Source organism: Podarcis muralis, chromosome 7 (assembly GCF_964188315.1).
Source record: "Podarcis muralis chromosome 7, rPodMur119.hap1.1, whole genome shotgun sequence".
Lineage (NCBI taxonomy): Eukaryota > Metazoa > Chordata > Lepidosauria > Squamata > Lacertidae > Podarcis > Podarcis muralis.
This window is the reverse complement of record NC_135661.1, coordinates 56,627,842-56,648,098: the sequence shown is the minus strand read 5'-3', so window position 1 is coordinate 56,648,098 and position 20,257 is coordinate 56,627,842. Positions and strand designations below refer to the sequence as shown.

The 20,257-nt window shown below is 44.5% G+C and overlaps 1 protein-coding gene across 3 annotated transcripts in view; it reads left to right on the top strand.

Annotated features, from left to right (window-relative positions):
* Nucleotides 1-20,257, top strand: part of CPNE2 (copine 2) — a 78,681-nt gene that overhangs the window by 40,851 nt on the left and 17,573 nt on the right. For all 3 annotated transcript variants that reach the window (XM_028739277.2, XM_077931832.1, XM_028739276.2), the window contains 6 exons: nt 1,464-1,643; nt 3,825-3,899; nt 11,633-11,704; nt 13,441-13,524; nt 16,259-16,348; nt 16,962-17,060. In XM_028739277.2, coding sequence (XP_028595110.1) covers nt 1,464-1,643; nt 3,825-3,899; nt 11,633-11,704; nt 13,441-13,524; nt 16,259-16,348; nt 16,962-17,060 — 600 coding nt within the window. The remainder of the gene's footprint in view (nt 1-1,463; nt 1,644-3,824; nt 3,900-11,632; nt 11,705-13,440; nt 13,525-16,258; nt 16,349-16,961; nt 17,061-20,257) is intronic.

Sequence of the window (20,257 nt, the reverse complement as noted above, 5' to 3'; positions counted from 1 at the left end):
ACACATCCAGCCGCGTAAAATCACCAGCAGAGGCCACAAAGCAAGGCCAGGGAAGGCTGTGGCTCAGGTGTGTGTGGCCTAAGCAGTCTCAGGGGCCTGAGATTCTTCCACTCCTGTAGTGGATTATATTGATGAATTCTGAGCTGAATTTTGTAATTGTGGGCTCTTTACGATGGCCCCAAAAACCTACAAAACTGCAGCACGATGCAGTGAAACAATAGGACCCCCCAAAACATGGAAGTGCACGGCAGTCACTATTATTGTATATTAAATTTTTATACCGCCCTTTTTCTGTAGATCTCATAATGTTTGGGCTGCTGCATAAGCAGGTCAGCGCTGCTGTGCTCCGAGTCTTGCATGTGCTTGATGTTCTAGATTGATAGGCCACAACAACTGAGTGGCCCCCGAATAAGGAGTCCCAGACTTCAGGCAGTGGTCTGTTGCCTACACTGGTGTAAATCCATGTAGTTCCTCTTCACAGAAGTTGCTCCGTAACTGTATGGAGTGCACCTTTCATTTTTCCCTTCGAGACTGGTTGATATTTTGTGGGTTGGTAGGGGGAGAGGTCTTCCCTGTGCAACATGAATTTACCCATGGAAATCCTCCGGATTTTGCATTTTAAATATCGGGCACTGCCTTTTTAAGTGAACTGATGTGTTGCACACTTCCTGGTCTAATCAGAGAGCATAATAATATTTTGGATGTTTCAATTCTTTGAAATTTATGTTACAGAACATGGGCTTTAAAATGTACCATATGCATTAAAATACACATTTTCTGATTAAATATGTTTAGAGATGCATAAACATATTGAGTAAAATATGTACTAAATATTATTTTGTATTAAAATGCATATTTAAATATGTGGGCCATATTTTTATTTTTTTAATGGCAGAATGGGTTGAAAACAGAATGTAGCAGTATTATGGATAAACACATGTGAAATTGATATGGGATTGCATCTGATGTTAGTCATACCCAGAGAAATGGACCTATGTTGGTCATGGCCATTAATTTCAATTGGTCTCCTTGTGACTATGGCTAACATTGGATACAGCAGATTGGCTGCAAATAGATGGACACCACCATCAATACTATGACCTTTCTCAAACCATTTTTGGAATGATTTTCTTTTCATTTTTTTAGTGCAAAACTGCCCTGGAGAGTAGAGGGTGGCAACATCTCAGGCTCTTGCCTGTCAGTGCTGTCCACTGGCTGCTTCTGCTGCAGCCTTGCAGAATTGCGCCTTTGTGTTCAGAACTCAACCATGGAGAGGACAGATATATGTCTGGGACTGAACATAGCAAGAGCACTTTCAGATTGCCCTCAACACCCTAAAAATATTCCACCTGTCTTCACCATTATTTTTCAACAAAAACTGTACTACTGTCTAAAAGTTGATCGGCTCGTTGATCTAAACTCCTTGATTGGCTCACTTGTTCAACCTAATTCTTTATTTGTAGATCGACAGGACAGAAACAGCTGTGAACAACCTCAATCCAGCCTTCTCCAAGAAGTTTGTCATAGATTATCGCTTTGAGGAGGTTCAGAAGCTGAAATTTGCCTTGTTTGACCAAGACAAGTCAAGCATGCAGCTGTACGAACATGACTTCTTGGGAGAATTTTCCTGCACCCTGGGAACAGTGAGTGTTACTACCTGCTTAGTGGAGTCCCTAAGTTTCTGCTTCCAAAGTATTGCTGGTCATTGGCAAATTGTTGCTAGTTCTTCAGGCAGTGAAAGAGATTAGAAGGCAGGACAGGGAACAGCAGCATAAGCAGGACCTTCCTGAATTAGATCATAGTTCTGTCCCCTTTCCAGCTGTTATGCTTTTGGAAAGCCCACATCAAGACATTAAAGTTAACAGCATTCCACTGTTGCTTATTCCCATCTATTCTAGTTTACCACCATTGTATGTGAAGGTCCTGTTTCACTATCAAGCCTATTCTCCATTTAATAGACCAATCATCTGTGCACTCATTTATCTAATACTTAAAAAAAAAACATCACCTAAGCCAGTGGCCATTACAACATCTCGTTGCCTAAATTACATGCCCTGTAGAGCAGTGCCAGTCTTTGTTTACTGTGCCAATATCTGAACCGCTAGGACCCCCTCCCCAAAAAGCCTCTGTAGGCATCTTCCAAACATTTCCCAAAACATTTATGAGATTGCTTTTCAGATATAGGCAACCTCTCAAAGCAATTTACACTTAACATTACAGCAAAATGTCAGGGCAGCGTTGAAACTAGGTGGTTAGACTAACGAACTGAGAATTAGGATGGTGGGGGGAAATCTACCCCACAGAAAGTGTGACGGATTTGTCAGCCTTGCATAACCATGGGAAGAATTGCATTTCAGGAACAAATGTCCCAAGAACCATAGAGAAGCCATTTTGGGGTGACTGTAGTTTCTTGCTCTCAGTCATCTCTTGGATCCTCTTTCTTTTCTTCTTCTTCTTTCTCTCCTCTAGATGAAGATTCTTTCCATCATCTGCTCGTTAAAGCTAGTGATGCAAAGGGAGACCGGCACTCACAACAGGCCCCACTTTGAGTGCAGATCCCAGCTGGCTTTCTGAAAGCTGCACTCAGCCGCTCAGTACTTAGCAGGAAGCCTGCTGGAATGTCCTCAAAGTCTTCTCCTGGGCCCAACTTTTTATCCAAAGGCACGAGCAGCTCATGAATAGCCTTGGGAAGGAGCTGCCTGAATGGCGTCTGAGAATGCCATTCTCTCTCTCTTTAATTTCACTTTTACGTCAGGCTTCTGCTAGCTTAGTTCGGCTAGACTGTTGCAATGCACCTGATGAACCCTGCGGTTAGATTGAATGGAAAGACTCCTTCTCTTTGTCACCCCCTAGCAACCTCGCTGGCCACGTCAACTTGAAAACCAAGGAGATAAATCCCTTGGTTTTAGGCATGAGGTGCATGCATGCTGAGATCAGGAACACAAGTCAGATCCGCCTGCTGAGCCGCTCTCTGCAAATGCCCTCTCCTGTTGTGCTTCCGTCTCTTTCTCTCCTCAGCAGTGCTGAGTGTTTTCCGCAGGTCCAAGGCAGGATATGAGCAAATATGAAATGTCACCATTCAGCATGTTGCGCAAGTGCATGTTTGAACAGGGATCTTAAATCTGTCCAGTATTGGGCTTTTGGTTTTAGTTTGTTTTGGGGTGAAGATTTTTTATTTCATTTTATAATATATATAATATATATAAAATGGAGAGAACAGTTATAACAACAGATGGAAATTAAAAGAGGAAAAACAAACTATAAAATATGCACATAGAATGAGTAGTGTCACACATGGGTTATAAGTCCAAGTAGAGGATATTAGCATTATCTGATTATCAGCTATTGTTCCAGATCTGTCCAGGCCTGTGACAAGGGTTGCCTTGAAAATGATAGTTCTGTTGTATATGTAAAAAGGAATGCCAAATCATATAAAACGTATCTGGAGCTTCTGGTCCTTGTCAGAATCTCAAATTATGCATCTTTTTCTCCATTTTGGCTAGATTCCAGAATGAGTGGTACCAAGCGCCCAGTGTAAGGTTTTGGGCTGTTTTCCAATGAGTTTGCAATTAATGTTCCAAATGCCAAGATAATAAATGAGGCCGATTCTTTTGGCAAGTTGGCATCATCAAAAACATTAATTTTGGGCAACAAACAATAGTTTCTTTAGTAATTGGTCAAAATTAGTATCTGTCAAAATTAAATCCCTCAAAGCTTGCAACAACTTAGCATTGCCACCGTAAATAATAATGACTACATCCAGGATTGTACTCTGTCGGATCATTGCTACAGGCCTCCCTTTGTTTTCTGTTCTTCTCCCTTAGATTGTCTCAAGCAAGAAGATGACAAGAGCACTCCTCCTGGGGAACGGGAAGCCAGCTGGAAAAGGAATGATAATGGTATGGGGCACGTGAAAGCAGTGGTATAAAGAGGGCAGGGACTTGGATTCTGAACTTAAATCCCAGTTCTGCATTTGGGATATAGCTGGAATCCTTTTTAAGCCCTTGGTTTTTTAATGACGGCTGTGGGAGTCACCCCAGCTGGTCACTTCACTCCCCAAGATCTACACACTTCCCCCCCCCCAAAAGAAAACACACACAAAGTGTACTTTTCTAAGGAACTGGAGTAAAAGGTTGCTCCAGTAGAATTGATCTGAGCCCTGGAAAGAACATAGAACTGAAAGAAGTGGGAAATGGAGCCACTCTTCCAGATTCCTTCTTCAGCTCTTTATACTTTTCAAGAGAGAAAAAAGGTTAACCACCCTCTCATTTAAAACAGATTTCTCTTCCATCTCTCTGTTTTGCCTTATTTTTAATTAGAAGAGCAAAAACAACAACCAAAGGGACCAGAGCAGCCAAACTTCCAAGTCCTGATTCATTTCTTTCCATAGCAAAGCTTAAGCAGAAATTTCAGTGCGTGCTTAAACCTCTCACCCTGGAAACAAAGCTTCACTTGGACTGGGTGGCATCCAGGTTTTAAAAAATGTTCAGACTTATGTCCATATTAAACCATTTGCATAAAAATGCATATGCCATGCACTCCTTTATGTCTTCTGCAAATTTGTGCGCAATCTGCAAACCCATAAGCGGCATGCAAGATAAATCAGGATAAAAGGTTTGGTTTATGGGGATGAGTAGTGTTAGTGGTAAGAGGAACAGGGCTTACTACTTAGCAACAGGTTTCTTAGCAACAGTTTTTCCTCTCTTGCACACTTGTGCACACAGAGCAGTGCCTTTCCCATTGTAGACATGTCTGGCTAGTTTTGCAAATGAAAGGAAGTGATATTGGCTTGCATTAAAAGCGCACACACACCGCCCTCCAATCCTTCTCATCTATAATTATCAATTGGGATGAACTGTTTGCTGCACCCATGATGCCTATACATCATCATGATATATCAAATGCACCATGAGCCATGCTGTGCATATTAGCTCACTGGTCCTTACGTTGCAGCCTCGGGTTCACCGACGCTGCTTCCAGCTATGCTTTCAATGCCTTCAACCACTGTAAACCCACTACATATTGTTGTGTGTGTGTGTGTGTGTGTGTGTGTGTGTGTGTGGTTGTGTCTGAAGCCAAAACTGAGTATAGTCAAAACCCATTTGGTTCAATGGCAGGTGGAATTGCCAAAGACATTTTTCCTGGAACCATTTTTCCCTTTCCACCCACTTTCTGCCCCCTTTTAATTTTTTAAAAAAATGTTTTGCCACATGTGGAAAGCTGAAATTGCAGAAGTTAAATGTGCATAAGTTGTGGACTTATTGTATGATTCCATATTGGAGAGAGAAATGACAAAGGGCCAGAGGTGTTTTTGAAGGGTTTTTTCCAACTTACATTTTAAATGTAACCTGAAAAGTAGCTCCCTCTACAATAGAAACCCACAAATTCTGTGCATATTTCTTATCCCAGGAACCTTGTTCCTGCTGATTAAAGTTGAATCTAAAGCAAACAATGGTGTTGCTTGAATTGCCTTCACTGCAGTAATCTTGGTGTATTGTCACCAGCTTGCTGAGATGTGTGGGCAGAGGAGGCTGGTCTATGATGTCAAATGGGGAATTGCCCTAAACAACCTCAGTCTGCCCACAGCCAGTCTCTGGATACCTGCCTTCTTCCTTACAACCAGTCCAAGCTGGAGCTAAACAAGAACAATCACACAAATTGCCCATGAATATATGGGAGAACATAAGAAGGTGCCTTCTACCAAATCAGACCATTGGACCATCAGTACTGTTCACGGTGACTGGCACTGGTTCTCTGGGGTCGCAGACAGATGCTTCTCCTAACCTTACCTGGGAGATGCAAAGGGGTCAACTTGGGCCCTTCTTCATGCAAAACAGATGCTCTGTCACTGAGGATTCTCTAGCTGTGATTCCTGCATTGCAGGGGATCAGTCTAGATGGCCCTTGGGGTCCCTTCCAATTCCACAGTTCTATGATTTCATGCATGTTGACCAAGAAGGCACTCACCAGAGAATATTTTCATCTTGAAATGGAAACAGCAGGATGCTCAGTTGTTGTGTTTCCTGAGCTTTGATGTATGCAATTGTGCATACATTTTTCTAGTGCAGGAGAGAAGGAAGAGCTTGGATAGGATTGGCCAAGCACACTTCGTTGCTTAAGGCAAAGGGCAAGATCACACACACACAAACACATTCCACACACAAAAGCTAACTGGGCTAGCATTTAACTCTTATTTCAGCACTGGTGATAGGACAGCGTCCAAGCAGGCTAGTTCAAGAGGGTGCATGCGGTCCACACAACCTCTGCCTTCCAAGCCCTCACTGCCACTCAGGATGTGCCACCTGAGGCAGCTGTCGCACTCAGCCCAATGGTAAGGCTGGCCCTGAGTTTGGCTGCTGAATCCCTGCATGGCAAAAATTGTGAGCAGCAATCCGCATAATTAAGGCCCCATTAATATTGTCTGCCCAACAGAGATAGGAAAACAGGCGTCGTCCAGCTCCTTCAAATTAAAACAGCCAGATGGACCATCATTAAAATGGAGAAAAAATAAAAATATTGCTATTTCCTGTGTTACAGGCTGCTTTAAGCATACTCATTGATGTGGGTGGTTCCTCCCCCCACCATAGGAACAAATATATATATATTTACATAGCTTGGCAAAATAGTTATAGGAGGAGATGCTGGACTAAATGGGCCACTAGCCTGATCCAGCAGGCTCATCTTATGTTCTTAGGAGCATTTGGCCATGCAGCTCCCACTGGTGTGGATGGGGTACATTGGATATCTGTACATAAAACTCAGAAATATCTAAAAGATGCCACACCAGCCCAGATTATGATTAAAGTGGAGTGAGAAGGAAAAGGTATTGGCAGCAGGCTTCCGTGTGGAGGCACCCTCCAGCCCAGCACCCTGGAGAGAGATCTCTAAGGACTTCCTAATTGTGAGACAATGACGCCCATTGATAAAACGTCTACCAGCTATCCTGGCCCATGAGTCAGGAGCCTGTGGCCCTGCAGATGTTGATGGACTGCAACTCCCTTCAGCCTCAGCCAGCGGTCAGCAATGGTAGGAGCTATAGTCCAACAATATCTGGAGGTCATCAAGTTGGAGAAGGCTGTTCCTAGCACTCAAAACTGCCGTGGAGAAAGAGGTTGAGCTCAGGGCTTGCCTTTTCAGTTTGATGGGCTGGTGACAGCAGCTGCTTTATGATGCAAATTGCAGTCTCCTCTGATTTGGCTGCACCATGGTGGGCTATCACCTCCCTCTGCTGATCAGGTGTGCTTGATTTTAATGCCATGGGATCTGCTGAAGGCATCTTCATCTGTGCTTGCCCTCCCCATGCACTCAGCCAGTCACCAATCAAGCAGGAAATCTATGCAAGGAAACTGACAGTGGATTTAGAGAGGGGAACTGTGTAACTTGAACACTCTGTGTTCAAAACTGGCTGCTCGCAGGGCTGGGAAGAAAACTATGCAAACCATTTTGAGCTCCTTGGGGGGGGGGGAAAGGTGGGATATAAATGCAATGAATGAATAAATAAAATTGTTGTAAATGGTGCTTTGCGAGGAATTAAAAGGACAGGCCTCCAAGGGGCATACTAACTAGACACAGACCCAATATCTGTACCAGGCAGACTAGATTTTACAGGAAATGTGAGGGGTTTTTTTTTTAAAAAGCAGGGAAACAGCTGAGACCTACACAGAAGGCAGGGGGATGCAGCTGGGTCCCATTGGGCTGGTGGTTTGGTGCTGCTGTGCCAGGAGAAAAGGTGGAGTGGGGGGGGGGGAGGTTTAACCGTTCGAGGGCAGCAAAATGGCAAACTCCCTGGAGACGCTCCATGCTGGAACGAGGCAGTGGGGCTGACTGACTGCCAGCACGTGTAGGTGGCTCGAGTTGTGCATGAAGCAAGCGTCGCCGAGGCCAGCCGGATGAGGCTGGCAAGGCAGCCCCCTCCTCCTCCAGTGCAGGATGCGCTTTCTGTGCTGGCAGCCGCTTGCCTCTGCTCAGAGGGAGCTGTCTTCCTCCCACAGAATGAGAAACATAGTCTTTCTTTCTCTGTGCCGGGGGAGAAGGGGAGCCTGAGGCCTGAATGTGGGCCCTCCTGGCCTTAGGGGTGGCTCTTCCTCAGGCACTGCCCCTTCTCCCCAGCCCTGCCCTGCCCTCTTCCTGAGTGCTTTTGCCCAGCTGGACTGTGTGCTTGATCTGGGGATGATGCTTCTTGCCTGCCTAGATGGAGAACGTGTGTGTGTGTGTGTGTGTTTTCTCACATAGAAACCTGCGAATTTTGTGTGTCTGGAACACAGAGCCACAGCTATTTCTCTTCCCATTCTTGCCACTTCCATAAACCTGGAAGAGGAAAGTGACACTCTTTCCCACTTTCCTCTCTTGACTTCATGTGCTTTTCCAAGGTGCTTTTCCTACACTGCAGGGGATTGGACTCCATGTCCCTTGGGGTCCCTTCCAACTCTACAACTCTGCGATTCTATTATCTCAATTTTTTTCACTTTGCGGTTGGACCTGTGTTTTTAGAATTCTGTGCTCTAGCCTAGGCTAAATCTACTGAATTCCTGGACCAGAAATGCCAGTGATGGAAGCTATAATCCAGACCATGTGGAGGGCACCTGGTTTGGTGAAGTCCGTGTTGCTGTGCCCTTAGCCCTTATTCAGTTGAAAATAAGGCTCCTGTGTGGAAAAATTAAAATGCTGGACTCAACCTCTGTTCTGGCTGCAAGCACTGACATCCAGCCATTGTGCTCAGGAGAGAGAGAAAGAGAGAAAAAGAGTATGAAGAACATTTGCAAAAAGAAAAAAGCAGCCTTGGCATCTTCTTCTCTTCCACCCACAGTGCCTGGAACCGCCTCTCACTCCTATGTTCCTTTCAGCACCTGTTCATGCAAAATAAACCCCAAAGCAGAGCAGCCACAGGGAGGCCAGTGACAGACGTCTCTCAGCACCAGGCTCTGAGACAGGGATCCCCACTCGTCGCACATGGGCACCCTATTGCTCAGATTAGCAGAGCTGCTGGCTGGAGGATGGAACTGCAGGCAGTTCAAACCAGGATGCTCAACACTAGATCACGGTCCCAGGAATCTGGTGACTCTGGAAAGCCAGTCCCATGCCATCGACAGCAAGGCAGTTGGGCAACCTTGTTGCTCAACTTCAAAGCAACGTACATTTGGATTTTTGAGCAAGTGCTGTGGTCACTTCTCTGCTGGCTCTCCTGAATCAGCCTGCCAAAGATGCAGAAAGCACACACACACACACACACACACACACACACACGCACACACACACACACACACACACACACACTGCACTTTCCCAAGAGATAGAGGTAAAAGCTGGACCGCATAGAATCATAGAATTGCAACTATAGAATCCTTGACAGATGGCCATCCAATCCCCATTTAAAAACCTCCAATGAAGGAGAGTCCTCCACCTTCTGAGGGAGTCTTTTCCATTGTCAAACAGCTCATACTGATGGAAGGACGTTCCTAATGTTTAATCGGAATCCCCTTTCTTGCCATTTGAATCCATTTGTTGGGGTCCTACCCCCTGGAGCAGCAGAAAACAAGCTTGCTCCATCTTCCATGGGACAGCTCTTTAGATATTTGAAGTTGACCATCACCTCACTGCTCAGTCTTCTCTTCTCCAGGCTTAACATCCCCATCTCCCTCAGCCGTTCCTCAAAGGAAACTTTGAGGTCCTTGATCATCTTGGTAACCTGCTCTGCATGCATCCGTAGAAGACCAAGTTAAGATTCAAGGAGTCTGTAGACTTAGTCCTATCATATACTCCGGCCCCTTGCAGCTTTGCTTTTTCACTTCGGGGCCTGCATCCGCATGACACTAATGAGGAAAGAAGAGGCGCAATTAACCAACTCGTCTTGTGCTCTCTCCACCAACAAAGGCTCTTTCTGACTCACTGCTTTTTATTCAGATCATGCTGGAGAGTAAACAGCAGCCCAAAGGGAAGAGCTATTTCCAGTTGTGGTCAATGTCACTTCCCCCCCTAAGCAAGATCTGAGTGGGGGGACCAGAGGAGAGACACCCCCACTGACATGAGCAGCTGCAAGGGGGGAGCAGTTGCCCCTCCTTGGATAATCACCAGGTCCCCAGTTTTCTTTCTTTCTTTTTTAAAAGTGCATTTCTAACATTTGTAGACCCTAAGGAAGCAAAATGTGCAAGCACTATTTTCTTTCTCTCTTTTTTCCAGAATCTACCCTCCAGATGTTTTGGACAATAGTTGGCATCAGCCTTTGCCAGCATGGCCAATGGTTAGGGCTGATGGGAATTCTAATCCAAAGTGTCTGCAGGGCACCAGTTTGTTCTGTTCCATTTCTCCTGCCATCCAGTTTTCCAGGGTTTTTCTGCAGCAGTCTGTCAGCATTCTGTGGACACTGAGCAAACTCATTCCACCTTAGACTGTTTTTGGATTCCCAACCCCCCAAAAGTGTTTTTCCCCCCCCTTTCAAATAAAATATATTTTTTATATAGATTTTTATTAAATTTTTCCATTACAAATAAATCCATACAACCATGTTTACAAATTTCCAATTTTTGAGCTTCCACCGGCACCTCCATCAATCATCCATTTTTCCTATCTTCACGCATTTTCTATATATAATATTGCCCGTTAATAATATCCTTCCAACTCTGTTTCTTTTTTACAATATACCTTGTACTATCACAAAACCTCCTTAAAACCCACTAGCATTATCTGTTCATCACATATAGTTTTCAGATAATCCGTAAACTTTCCCCAGTCCTCGATGAATTTGTGATCTTTCTGGTATCTAATTTTTCCAGTCATTTTATCCAGTTCTGCGTAGTCCATAAGTTTCATTCTCCACTCATTCAAAGTCGGTAGTTCCTCTTGTTTCCATTTTTGGGCCATTAATATTCTTGCCGCTGTTACTGCATACTGAAAAAGTTTGTAATCCCTTCTATTTATCTCTCTTCCTGTTATTCCTAACAAAAAGGCTTCTGGTTTTTTTTACAAACGTATATTTAAGCATCTTTTTCAACTCATTATATATCATATATATATAATGATATATATTATATATATATCATTATATATACTTACCTGGCAGGGGAGATACCATGATCACAAATAAAAGAGATTTTAGCTTTGGTTCCCTCAATCCTGTCAGATACTTCTCTGCTCTGTATGGCTGTTGTTGTTTTGGCTACATAGGCGACAGCAGCACTCACACCTGAACATTGGGAGTAGATGGAATGATTATTTAATTAAAGCATTTCCACCATGCTCTTCAGCCAAAAAAAAAAAAAAAAAAAGACTCTAACAGCAGCTTGCAAATTCCAGCGATAAGACAGTCCCTATCCCCAGGTTTAGAACCTAAAACATATGACACGAAAAGAAAAGGGATTGGGAGGGAGGAGGAAAGGAAAAAAAACCTCAGGCATGATTTCTTGGTTACAAAGATCCTATGATGAGCAGCTGGAATGGGGGGAAATATAAGGAAAAGAAGAGCCAAAGTGTGCTGGTGTTTCAGCAGAGCAAATGAAGTTCTGCCATCCCATCCCATCCCTCTCCCTTCCCTGTAGCTGTGTTTTTCCACAAGCTATGTTTTTCTTCATCTTTGGGGGCTCAACCATATAACGTGTGAAGCTTGATAAGAATGACTGGAATTTTCTCTTGTCTTCCAGATAGCAGCTCAAGAGCTGTCGGACAACCGTGTGATCACTCTTAGCATGGCAGGCAGGAAGCTGGATAAAAAGGTGCGTGTTTGGGGTCCTGCTTCTCCCCCCCCCCCCCAAAAAAAAATTCATATGGATGCAACATGTAGCCAGTTAGGTGATGCTACAAATGCTTGTTTTGACATTGCACTGCACAGTGTTGAATGCAAGGCAGGAGCCCGGTCTTCCAGTGTTGTGCAGCAGAGACCACGCACAGACACGAAAGGGCTTTTCAAACAATGCTGAACAGTTGGCAACTGTGCTTGGGATGCAGTAGAGGTAGAGGAAAGGAGTGTAGGAGCCAGCAATTTTAATAAGGCACACAATTTCTCTCCTTTCCCAGACCTGTTCATTTACCTTCTAACTTCTGCCTGCATACCATGAGGTCTAGAAACTTGCCAAAGGAAATGGAAGCAAAGAGTCTCAAATAGGCTTTTCCTTTCTCTTGGAGGGCACAAATCCTCCTTTAGTTGATTAGCCTCTGGTTCCTACCCAGCTCTCCTTTCAGTTGCCAGAAACAGCCTTTTATTTTCCTGAGCTTTACCGATACAACTTTAATCCTGCTGGCTGTTTTATGTTGCCGGTATGATTTCATAGCTTTTATTGTACATTTTTTTAAAAAAAGTATTTGCTTTTTAGGGTTTTATTTTTGTAAGCCTCCCTCAGATTGTGAGTGAAGGATGATATAAAAAAGACTTTGAATTAATGCATAAACGAAATAATCGGTCCCTGTACCAATAGAGATTCACACCCTGCGTGGACTTCTGAGAAACCCCTGTGCATCTATAAATAAAGTATGTAAACGGACTGAAAACAAGCAGCCCTTGAAGAGGCAAAGCTCTGAAAGGCCTGTTGAAAGAGAGAGAGAGCCCTAGAACTCTGAGGAGAGACAGTTTGTTTTCAGGGTGGTGCAAGTCAAGGCCGATGGCTCCTTCCATAAGCGTACTGCCTGGTGCTTTTTTTGATCTGCATTGCATATTTTTTCCCTCTGAGATGCCTCTGCTCTTCATGTATTCCCCCACCTTCTAGTTCCCTAGGATTTATCTTGTGAATGCTCATCGGTTCAAGAACACATCTCCAACTGAAGGCTGCCTGGGATGGCATTGCAGTTTCCCACAGACAATAGTAGTAAAAGTAGCAAAAGAAAAGGGTTTAATAGACCCTCTTGCCTGCTGCTCTTCTGTTCCTGACTGCAGCCTCCATTGCTGCTTTTCAGCAGCTTAAACTCTAAGAGATTAGTCATGTTCTCTCTAGTATCATTTAGTTTGGGCCATGGCTGTTGGGGAGCGCTTTAAATACAGGACTGGTTCCAAGAGTTGCCCTGGTTGGGGATCTGCTGGGGTGTGTCCACACACCAGTTGGGGAGCCCACTGATGAAACACGCTACAGTGAGGAGGTAGAGGGTGCAAGTCCAACCGCTACAGTCCCCGGCAACCCTGCCAAAGTTGTTGAGGATTTGCATTTCGGTGTGAGCACCAAGAGACCGTTTCGAGCCAATAATATTTGTTGCTTTGGGTAAATCAGACCATCTGTGGATGCTACTGTTTACCCTGTGCTTAGATGTTTTAAGATTTACAGGCCTTCATTTCTTATTCATTCAAATTGTAGCACTGGGAGGACCCCGCAAGACACATTGGGTGCCTCTGATTTATAGCCTAAGGGGAAAGACTTCCTCTCTCCTCCTAATGCTACGTTACCTGGTGCTGATTTGAGGCAGCTGAGCTGGGGTAATTGTATAACTGTTGTGATTATTTTTCCCTCTTTCATCCCCCTTGCAGGACTTGTTTGGAAAATCAGACCCATTTTTAGAGTTTTATAAACCAGGAGACGATGGGAAATGGATGCTAGTCCATAGGACAGAGGTAAGCAGGGTCATCTGTTAGCATCAATGAACTCCCCCTTTGAGAGATGCAAATATCAGTGTTTTGCAGCAAGATCACACTCTGTCCGTGTCCCATGCTGCCAAGCACCAGATATTTTGGGTGATGTTTTTGAATAAAGTGAAGCTGAGGTGTCCCCAAACACCTCAAAAACCTTGAGTGGGTGTGTCTGTGTTGCAAGGGATAACAACTGGCTTTTGTGAGTTTGAAAAGCAGTTTCAAGGCAGAACTGGGGAACTATTATCAACCAGAGGTCCACATTCTCTTCTGGGCAACATTCTGAGGGCCATGTGCCAGAGGTGGGTGGGGCCAGAGACAAAAGTAAGTGGAAAAGTGGAACATTGAATGTAAATATTGTACTGTAGCCTAGTTTCTGCACACACACACATTTCAGCCCTTGATATGGAGTAGCATCCAGTTCAAGGTCACCTTCCAGCCCAGCAAAATGTGGGGTACAGAGCAGGGCTGGTGGGGGATGTGGCTGGGGTGACTTCTGAGGGCCAGATAGGGAGGGTTGGATTGCTGCATTTGGCCCCTAGCTTGAGGTTCCCGTCCCCAATGCAGAATGAGTTGCATTGCAACGGCAAAAATCAATATGGCCCAAGAAGAATTATGCATCGCTCTTCATACTGCAACAATTATATCTAAATGAATAATGTAGAAGCCCATGTTCCAAATCCTTCTAAGGGGACATGGGGGAATCCAGCCATCCTCCTCTAGAGAATGGGGACTCTTTGCACTGGCTTGTTGTAACTGTGTCCAGGTACAGTAGTTATCTTGGCTGTTTAAAAAACACACCATACCACTAAAACATCAGCAATCAGTTCTGGGGGTGCCCCTCCAGTTTTGGGAACTGCTGGAAAAGGCATAAATCATAAATGTTTTTGGAGTTTTTTGGTGAGAACTGGAGGTCTTTTCCCCCCATGGCCTAGCAGGACAGAATCCATGGGCTTCAGACCTTACAGCTGAACTGCTATTGTCATTAGTATTAACATTCCTGGCTGAATCCCTCCAGAGACTTTCTAAGACACCTCTTGCTTTCAAGTGCCTTTGGGAGCAATGAAAAAAACCTCTGTCCTCAAGTTTCAAAGTAAATGTCTTGGGTGCTCATTGACAGGCCCATTCAGATATTAGTTTTTGAATGCAGCAAAAGCCTGGTTTGCCCACCCCTAAGCAATTTTTTCTCCCTCCAAGACCTCACTGATGTTAGTAGTGACGAAAAGAAAAAAGACCCAAAGCAGATACAGTTCCTGTGTGTGAAAAGAGCAGGCAGAAAGCAGTTTCTTAAAAAATATAGCTCAGTCGGTAAACATTGAGACTCTTAATCTCAGGGATGTGGGTTCGAGTCCCACATTGGGCAAAAGATTCCTGCCTTGTAAGGGGTTGGACTGGATGATCCTCGGGTCCCTTCCAACTTTACAGTTCTTCGATTCTACCCAAGCCCGAGCTTTTACAAACCACTGTGCCTTCCTCTTTTGCAGGCCAGAAAAGAGACAGACACTCTCCAAGGAGACAATTATCAATACATTTGTTTTCTTCTTCTGTGCCAATCCTAAATACATTACGCAGAAACCAGTGTCATTGATTTATGAGTTCCTTAATGTTGATTTCCCTTCTTATATGATCCTTGAAATATTAAAGAGCTCTTGGCATGAAGGCAGAAAATGGCTCATTTTGGATATAATGCACCATTTAGCATTACATAAGTGACCATAAACTAGCCTTGGTCTCACATATTCCCTGCTCCCCCTCCCCTTCTCTGGAGGGTCCACAAGGAAGAGATGGGAAGCTTTCACTTTCTGCAGGTTTTTGCTACATCTGAAATAGGGGTGGAGGAGGGAGGGAAGCGAGTCACCTTAAAGCACAGTTTCTTGACACAAGCCAGGACCAGCATTAGAAGTGTTGCACGGTGTGGGGTTCAGAAGTCCACTTTGCACCAGTGGCGGTGCAGTTGTGCAGGGAGGGACAGTGTTGTGTGGAAGAGCCCTATCCTTCCCAGTTGATTTGTGCTATTGTTGACTGACACATTGTGTGATTTTTCTCCCATGTTGGGTTGTAAGTGTGCATCCTTTGAGACTCCCACACAGTGCTCCAGTGTCTGACAGTTCTGCACAGGGAAGTCTCAGTTTTACATCGCAGTTTCTCTTTGATCCTTTCCACTCCTTTGCAGGGAAGCGTTTACAGTCATTTTAACATTAACACTTAATCCGTGCTCTAACTGGCAATGCCTTGCTCTTGACAAGAGGCCAATCCTGCCTCACTCTTCAATGCAAAGCCGATCCTCTCTTACTGATGTGAGTTCAGAGACAAGGCTACCTTTTTTTACATCAAAAAAGCAATTATATTGGTAAATCATTTAGGCTTTGCAGGTTGAATGGGGAGCATGTTGCAGTCATTGCAGGGGTAGGAACAGGAGAAGGTAGAATAAATGCATTTGTAAGTGAACCAATTTCTGGTACACATTTTGAATAACCCATGCTGGTGGGGTGGTAGTCTCCTCTACCTGATGAGAGGCAATAGGACAAAGCAAGGGTCCCAGGACTTGGAAGGAATGCCCAGGAACTGCTGCTTCCCACTGGCATCTACCACCTTGAGGCCGTTGCCTTGCTCTGCCCAATAGTAGGGCCGGCCCTGGTGTCTAGCTTGGCCCTTGGTGTCATGGCCTTGATTGTGAAATGATCTCCCCCTGTGCTTCCCCCATCTCTCCCAATTGCAGGTGATTAAATACACGCTGGATCCTGTGTGGAAGCCGTTTACTGTGCCTTTAATATCTCTGTGTGACGGAGACGTCGAAAGGCAGATAAAGGTACCAAGGGCCCAAGTCTCCTTCTATTTCAATGGTTGCCAACAATTTGGGGTGCAGGAGGGCATTTTGGAATTTTGAGATAGTGCCGAAGGTACCAGTCATAGAATGGCTGCTGCCAGGCTTGTAAACTAACAGAAAATGTTAGGTCTTTTTGTTTGAAAACCTTCCTTTGTTTCCAGACATTGTGAAGTTGGGTATGCACAGCATGTTCTGGTGATTATGAAATCATGGACTCCACTCCTCCACAGAGTAATTTACAACATTTTAAAAATCGTTTTCTTTTTCTTTTAAGGTCTTCAAATGGGAATTTCTTGGAAGTTTCTGGAAATAGCAATATTTGTTACCATAACCTTCATCTTTATCCATTAATTGGATCTGTTCCTCTGTAATTACTATTTCTAGACAGCATCTCATTATTTTTGACACCTAGTTCTAATTCTTGGGAAAAAATAAACGATCCCATTTCCGAGAAAGATGAGTTTCTTTGTCACAAAAAATGTGCAGCTCAATTTCAGGCAGCCCAGCAATAGGCAACATGAGGACACCTGTTTGCTTCTTTAAAGAAAGAAAAAAAACCCACTCACTGCTCTGCTTCTCCCTTTTCTCCCACCAGATCATATGTCATGATTACGACAACGACGGAGGCCACGATTTCATCGGGGAGTTCCAGACTTCCGTTGCCAAGATGTGCGAAGCCCAAGATGCCTTTTCGGTGAGCTCTAGAGAACCACTTTGGATGTGAAGAATAGGAAATGCTCTGGCGTGAAGGCACTGTAGCTGCAGGCAGGGCTGGGAGAGATCCCCTGCCTGAAACCTTGCAGAACTGCTGCCACTCTGTGTAGACAAGACTGAGCTAGACAGACATTACAAGGCAGATTCATAAATTCACCTTGCTAAGCAGATTTGGGGCTTGTCAGTCACTGCATGGAAGACCACCTGAGAATTACATGTTGGGTTCTGTGATGTAAGAAACATGGCGGGATATATGTGTTGTAATAGTAGTCAGAAGAAGAAGAAGAAGAAGAAGAAGAAGAAGAAGAAGAAGAAGAAGAAGAAGAAGAAGAAGAAGAAGAAGAAGTCTCTATGCTGAGCCATTTGTCCACCTAGCACAGTAATGGCTTGTCTGGTAGTGGTTTTCTGATGTGTCAGCAGAGAGTCCTCTCTTAGGAGGACTGCCTCTCCCCATATAAATCACCATGGACACTGCCTTCATCATCCAAGGCCTTCCATTGTGTGCCTCCTCCCAGCCAGGCTGATGGAGGTGACCTCTCTCTCTCCCTGCTCAGAGGCAAGGTGGTGGTTGTGCAGGCCTGCAGCAAGGTTTCAGGAAGGGCCATAGCGCAGCGATGGAGCATACATGCGCACACAATTTATTTGTATGGCGCTTTTCCATGGTTCAAACCATGCACAATGCGGTTTACAGCATGAACATATGTACATCATTACAGATGTAACAAAAGTAGCCATAAACAATAAGTAAAACATCAAAAAGTGCACAACCAAATAGTCAAAAATATCACTAACGGCATCCCCCCAACAACAACACCCCCGTGCGGGAGTCTGTTCAGCATCTTTAACTTTTGCAGCTGGAGTCAATCACATCCCTGACATCTTAGGCCAGGTGGATAAAGGCCTGCAAGGCAAGAAGCAGGTCTTCCAGGATTCACAGCCTTCACATGCAGAAGCCTCCATCTCCAGGCAGGTGCCTGGAACTCTGGAAAGCCGCTGCTGCCAGTCAGTATAGCCAGTACCGAGCTAGATGCAATGGTTTGACTCAGTACAGTGGTACCTCAGGTTACAAATGCTTCAGGTTACAGACCTAACCTGGAAGTAGTACCTCGGGTTAAGAACTTTACCTCAGGATGAGAACAGAAATCGTGCGGCGGCAGTGGGAGGCCCCATTAGCTAAAGTGGTACCTCAGGTTAAGAACAGTTTCAGGTTAAGAACAGACCTCTGGAATGAATTAAGTTTTTAACCCAAGGTACCACTGTATAAGGCCACTCCCCCTCCTTTTTTGTTTTGTACTACTATCTGTGTGGATGTGTAGCAAATATCCAACTGGATCATTAAAAAACAAAACACAACCTGTTGCTGCCTCCATAACTCGCGTTCCCCTACACTGCTGCATTGCCAGGGGGGTTGGACTAGACGACCCTTCGGGTCCCTTCTGGTTCTATGATTCCATGACTGCTTTGTCTGGATTGATGTGCCATCTTCGTTCCTTTACTTGCATTCTCTGGGTTTGTTATTTTCAGTTCTCTCCAACCTCTCACTCATTAGCAAGCCTTTACGTTGACAGTCAAAGAAAGTACTTTTTTCCACACAGTCATTTAACTAATGGAATTTGCTCCCATGTGGATTGTTTTAAAGGAGGATTAATGGAGGAGCAGGCTATCAATGGCTATGCCAGTATGCACCTGAATAGTAGTCACTAGGAATCACAAGTGGGGTGCCCAGGGCCTGCTCGGGGCTCCCCATCAGGCCATCTGGTTGGCCACTGTGAGAACAGGATGCTGGGCTCTACTATTATAATTTCTCCTACCTAGGGCACACCCAGTTATATAAGGGATTGGATGGATGTTAAACTAAGAACAGTTTTTTTTTTTTAAGGCCCAAATATTTTACCCTTTGCAGAATGGGAGAGCTAGATTAAAGGGTATTCCTAGAAGTCAAGCTGGATTTTGTAATTCTCAGACCCTTGAAGGTCTTATTCACTTGATACGTGAATGGGAAGTGCATGCAGATTTCATTTTTTTAAAAACCTACCCATTGCTACTTTTGAAGACGGATTTTCCGAGATAAGTTGCTCTTCCTGTCAGAGACACTGATAAATATGCTACATTTAGAACAGCAAAAATTCTCACTCAGGCACCGCATGATCGATGGAAATTCTGCTGATTATCATAGGGATGGCAGCTTTCTTCTGCATCAGATTTTTTAAAAGGTGATATTTTAAAAGGTTTTTTTTTTTTAAAAAAATTGTATCAGTCTCTGAAATGTTATTAAATGCATAAGGTTTGCTTAGTTGATACCTGGCCAAATGTTTGTAATGGCAAGTAATTATATTACAGTTTTTTTAAAAAAACACCTCATCTGACCTGTTTATCAACCTTGTGGGATTTATTCAAATGTTTGTGAACATTCTCATAGCTCAGAGCACGGTTTGTATGGGAAAAGTGCCTTATTCAATCGCTGGCAGGTTCAGGCAGGGTCTGAGAAAGCCCTTAAGCCCTGGAGAGCTGCTGCCAGGCAGTGTAGACAGTACTGAGTTAGATGGACCAATTGTCTGTCCTGCCATAAGGCAACTTTTAAGATCTCAGAGAAAGTCTATAAAAGGCCAATAAAGTGCCAGTTTCCCCCTATTATGTTCAGAGACCTTTTATATTGAAGGATGATAGAGAATTCTCTTCCGTTTCAGGTAGATCAGACTACCGTATTTTTCGCTCTGTGAAACGCACCGGACCATAAGACGCACCTAGTTTTAGAGGGGGAGAACAAGAAAAAAAATATTCTCTCTCTCTCTCTGCGCAGCGCCCCTTTAGCGAAGTGGCAGGAGAAACGGAGCCCCTTCCATTTCTCCTCCCACTTCGCTGAAGGGGCGCTGCACAGAGAGGGAAAGCTGTGCAGCGCCTCTCCATCGAAGCGAAGCCAGGAGAGCAAGAGGGGCTGCACTCCACAGGCTTCCCCTTGCTTTAGCTGAAGCCATGGAGCCTGCATTCCCTCCATAAGACGCACACATGTTTCCCCTTACTTTTTAGGAGGGGGAAAGTGTGTCTTATAGAGTGAAAAATACGGTATCTAGTGGTCTAAAGGTTATGTCATTGGTGTTACCCAGAGCAAAGTGAGCAGTAGAGGTTGATCTGTGAACTGATAAAGTCCCAGTAGGTCAGGTTCACAATTGTTCACAA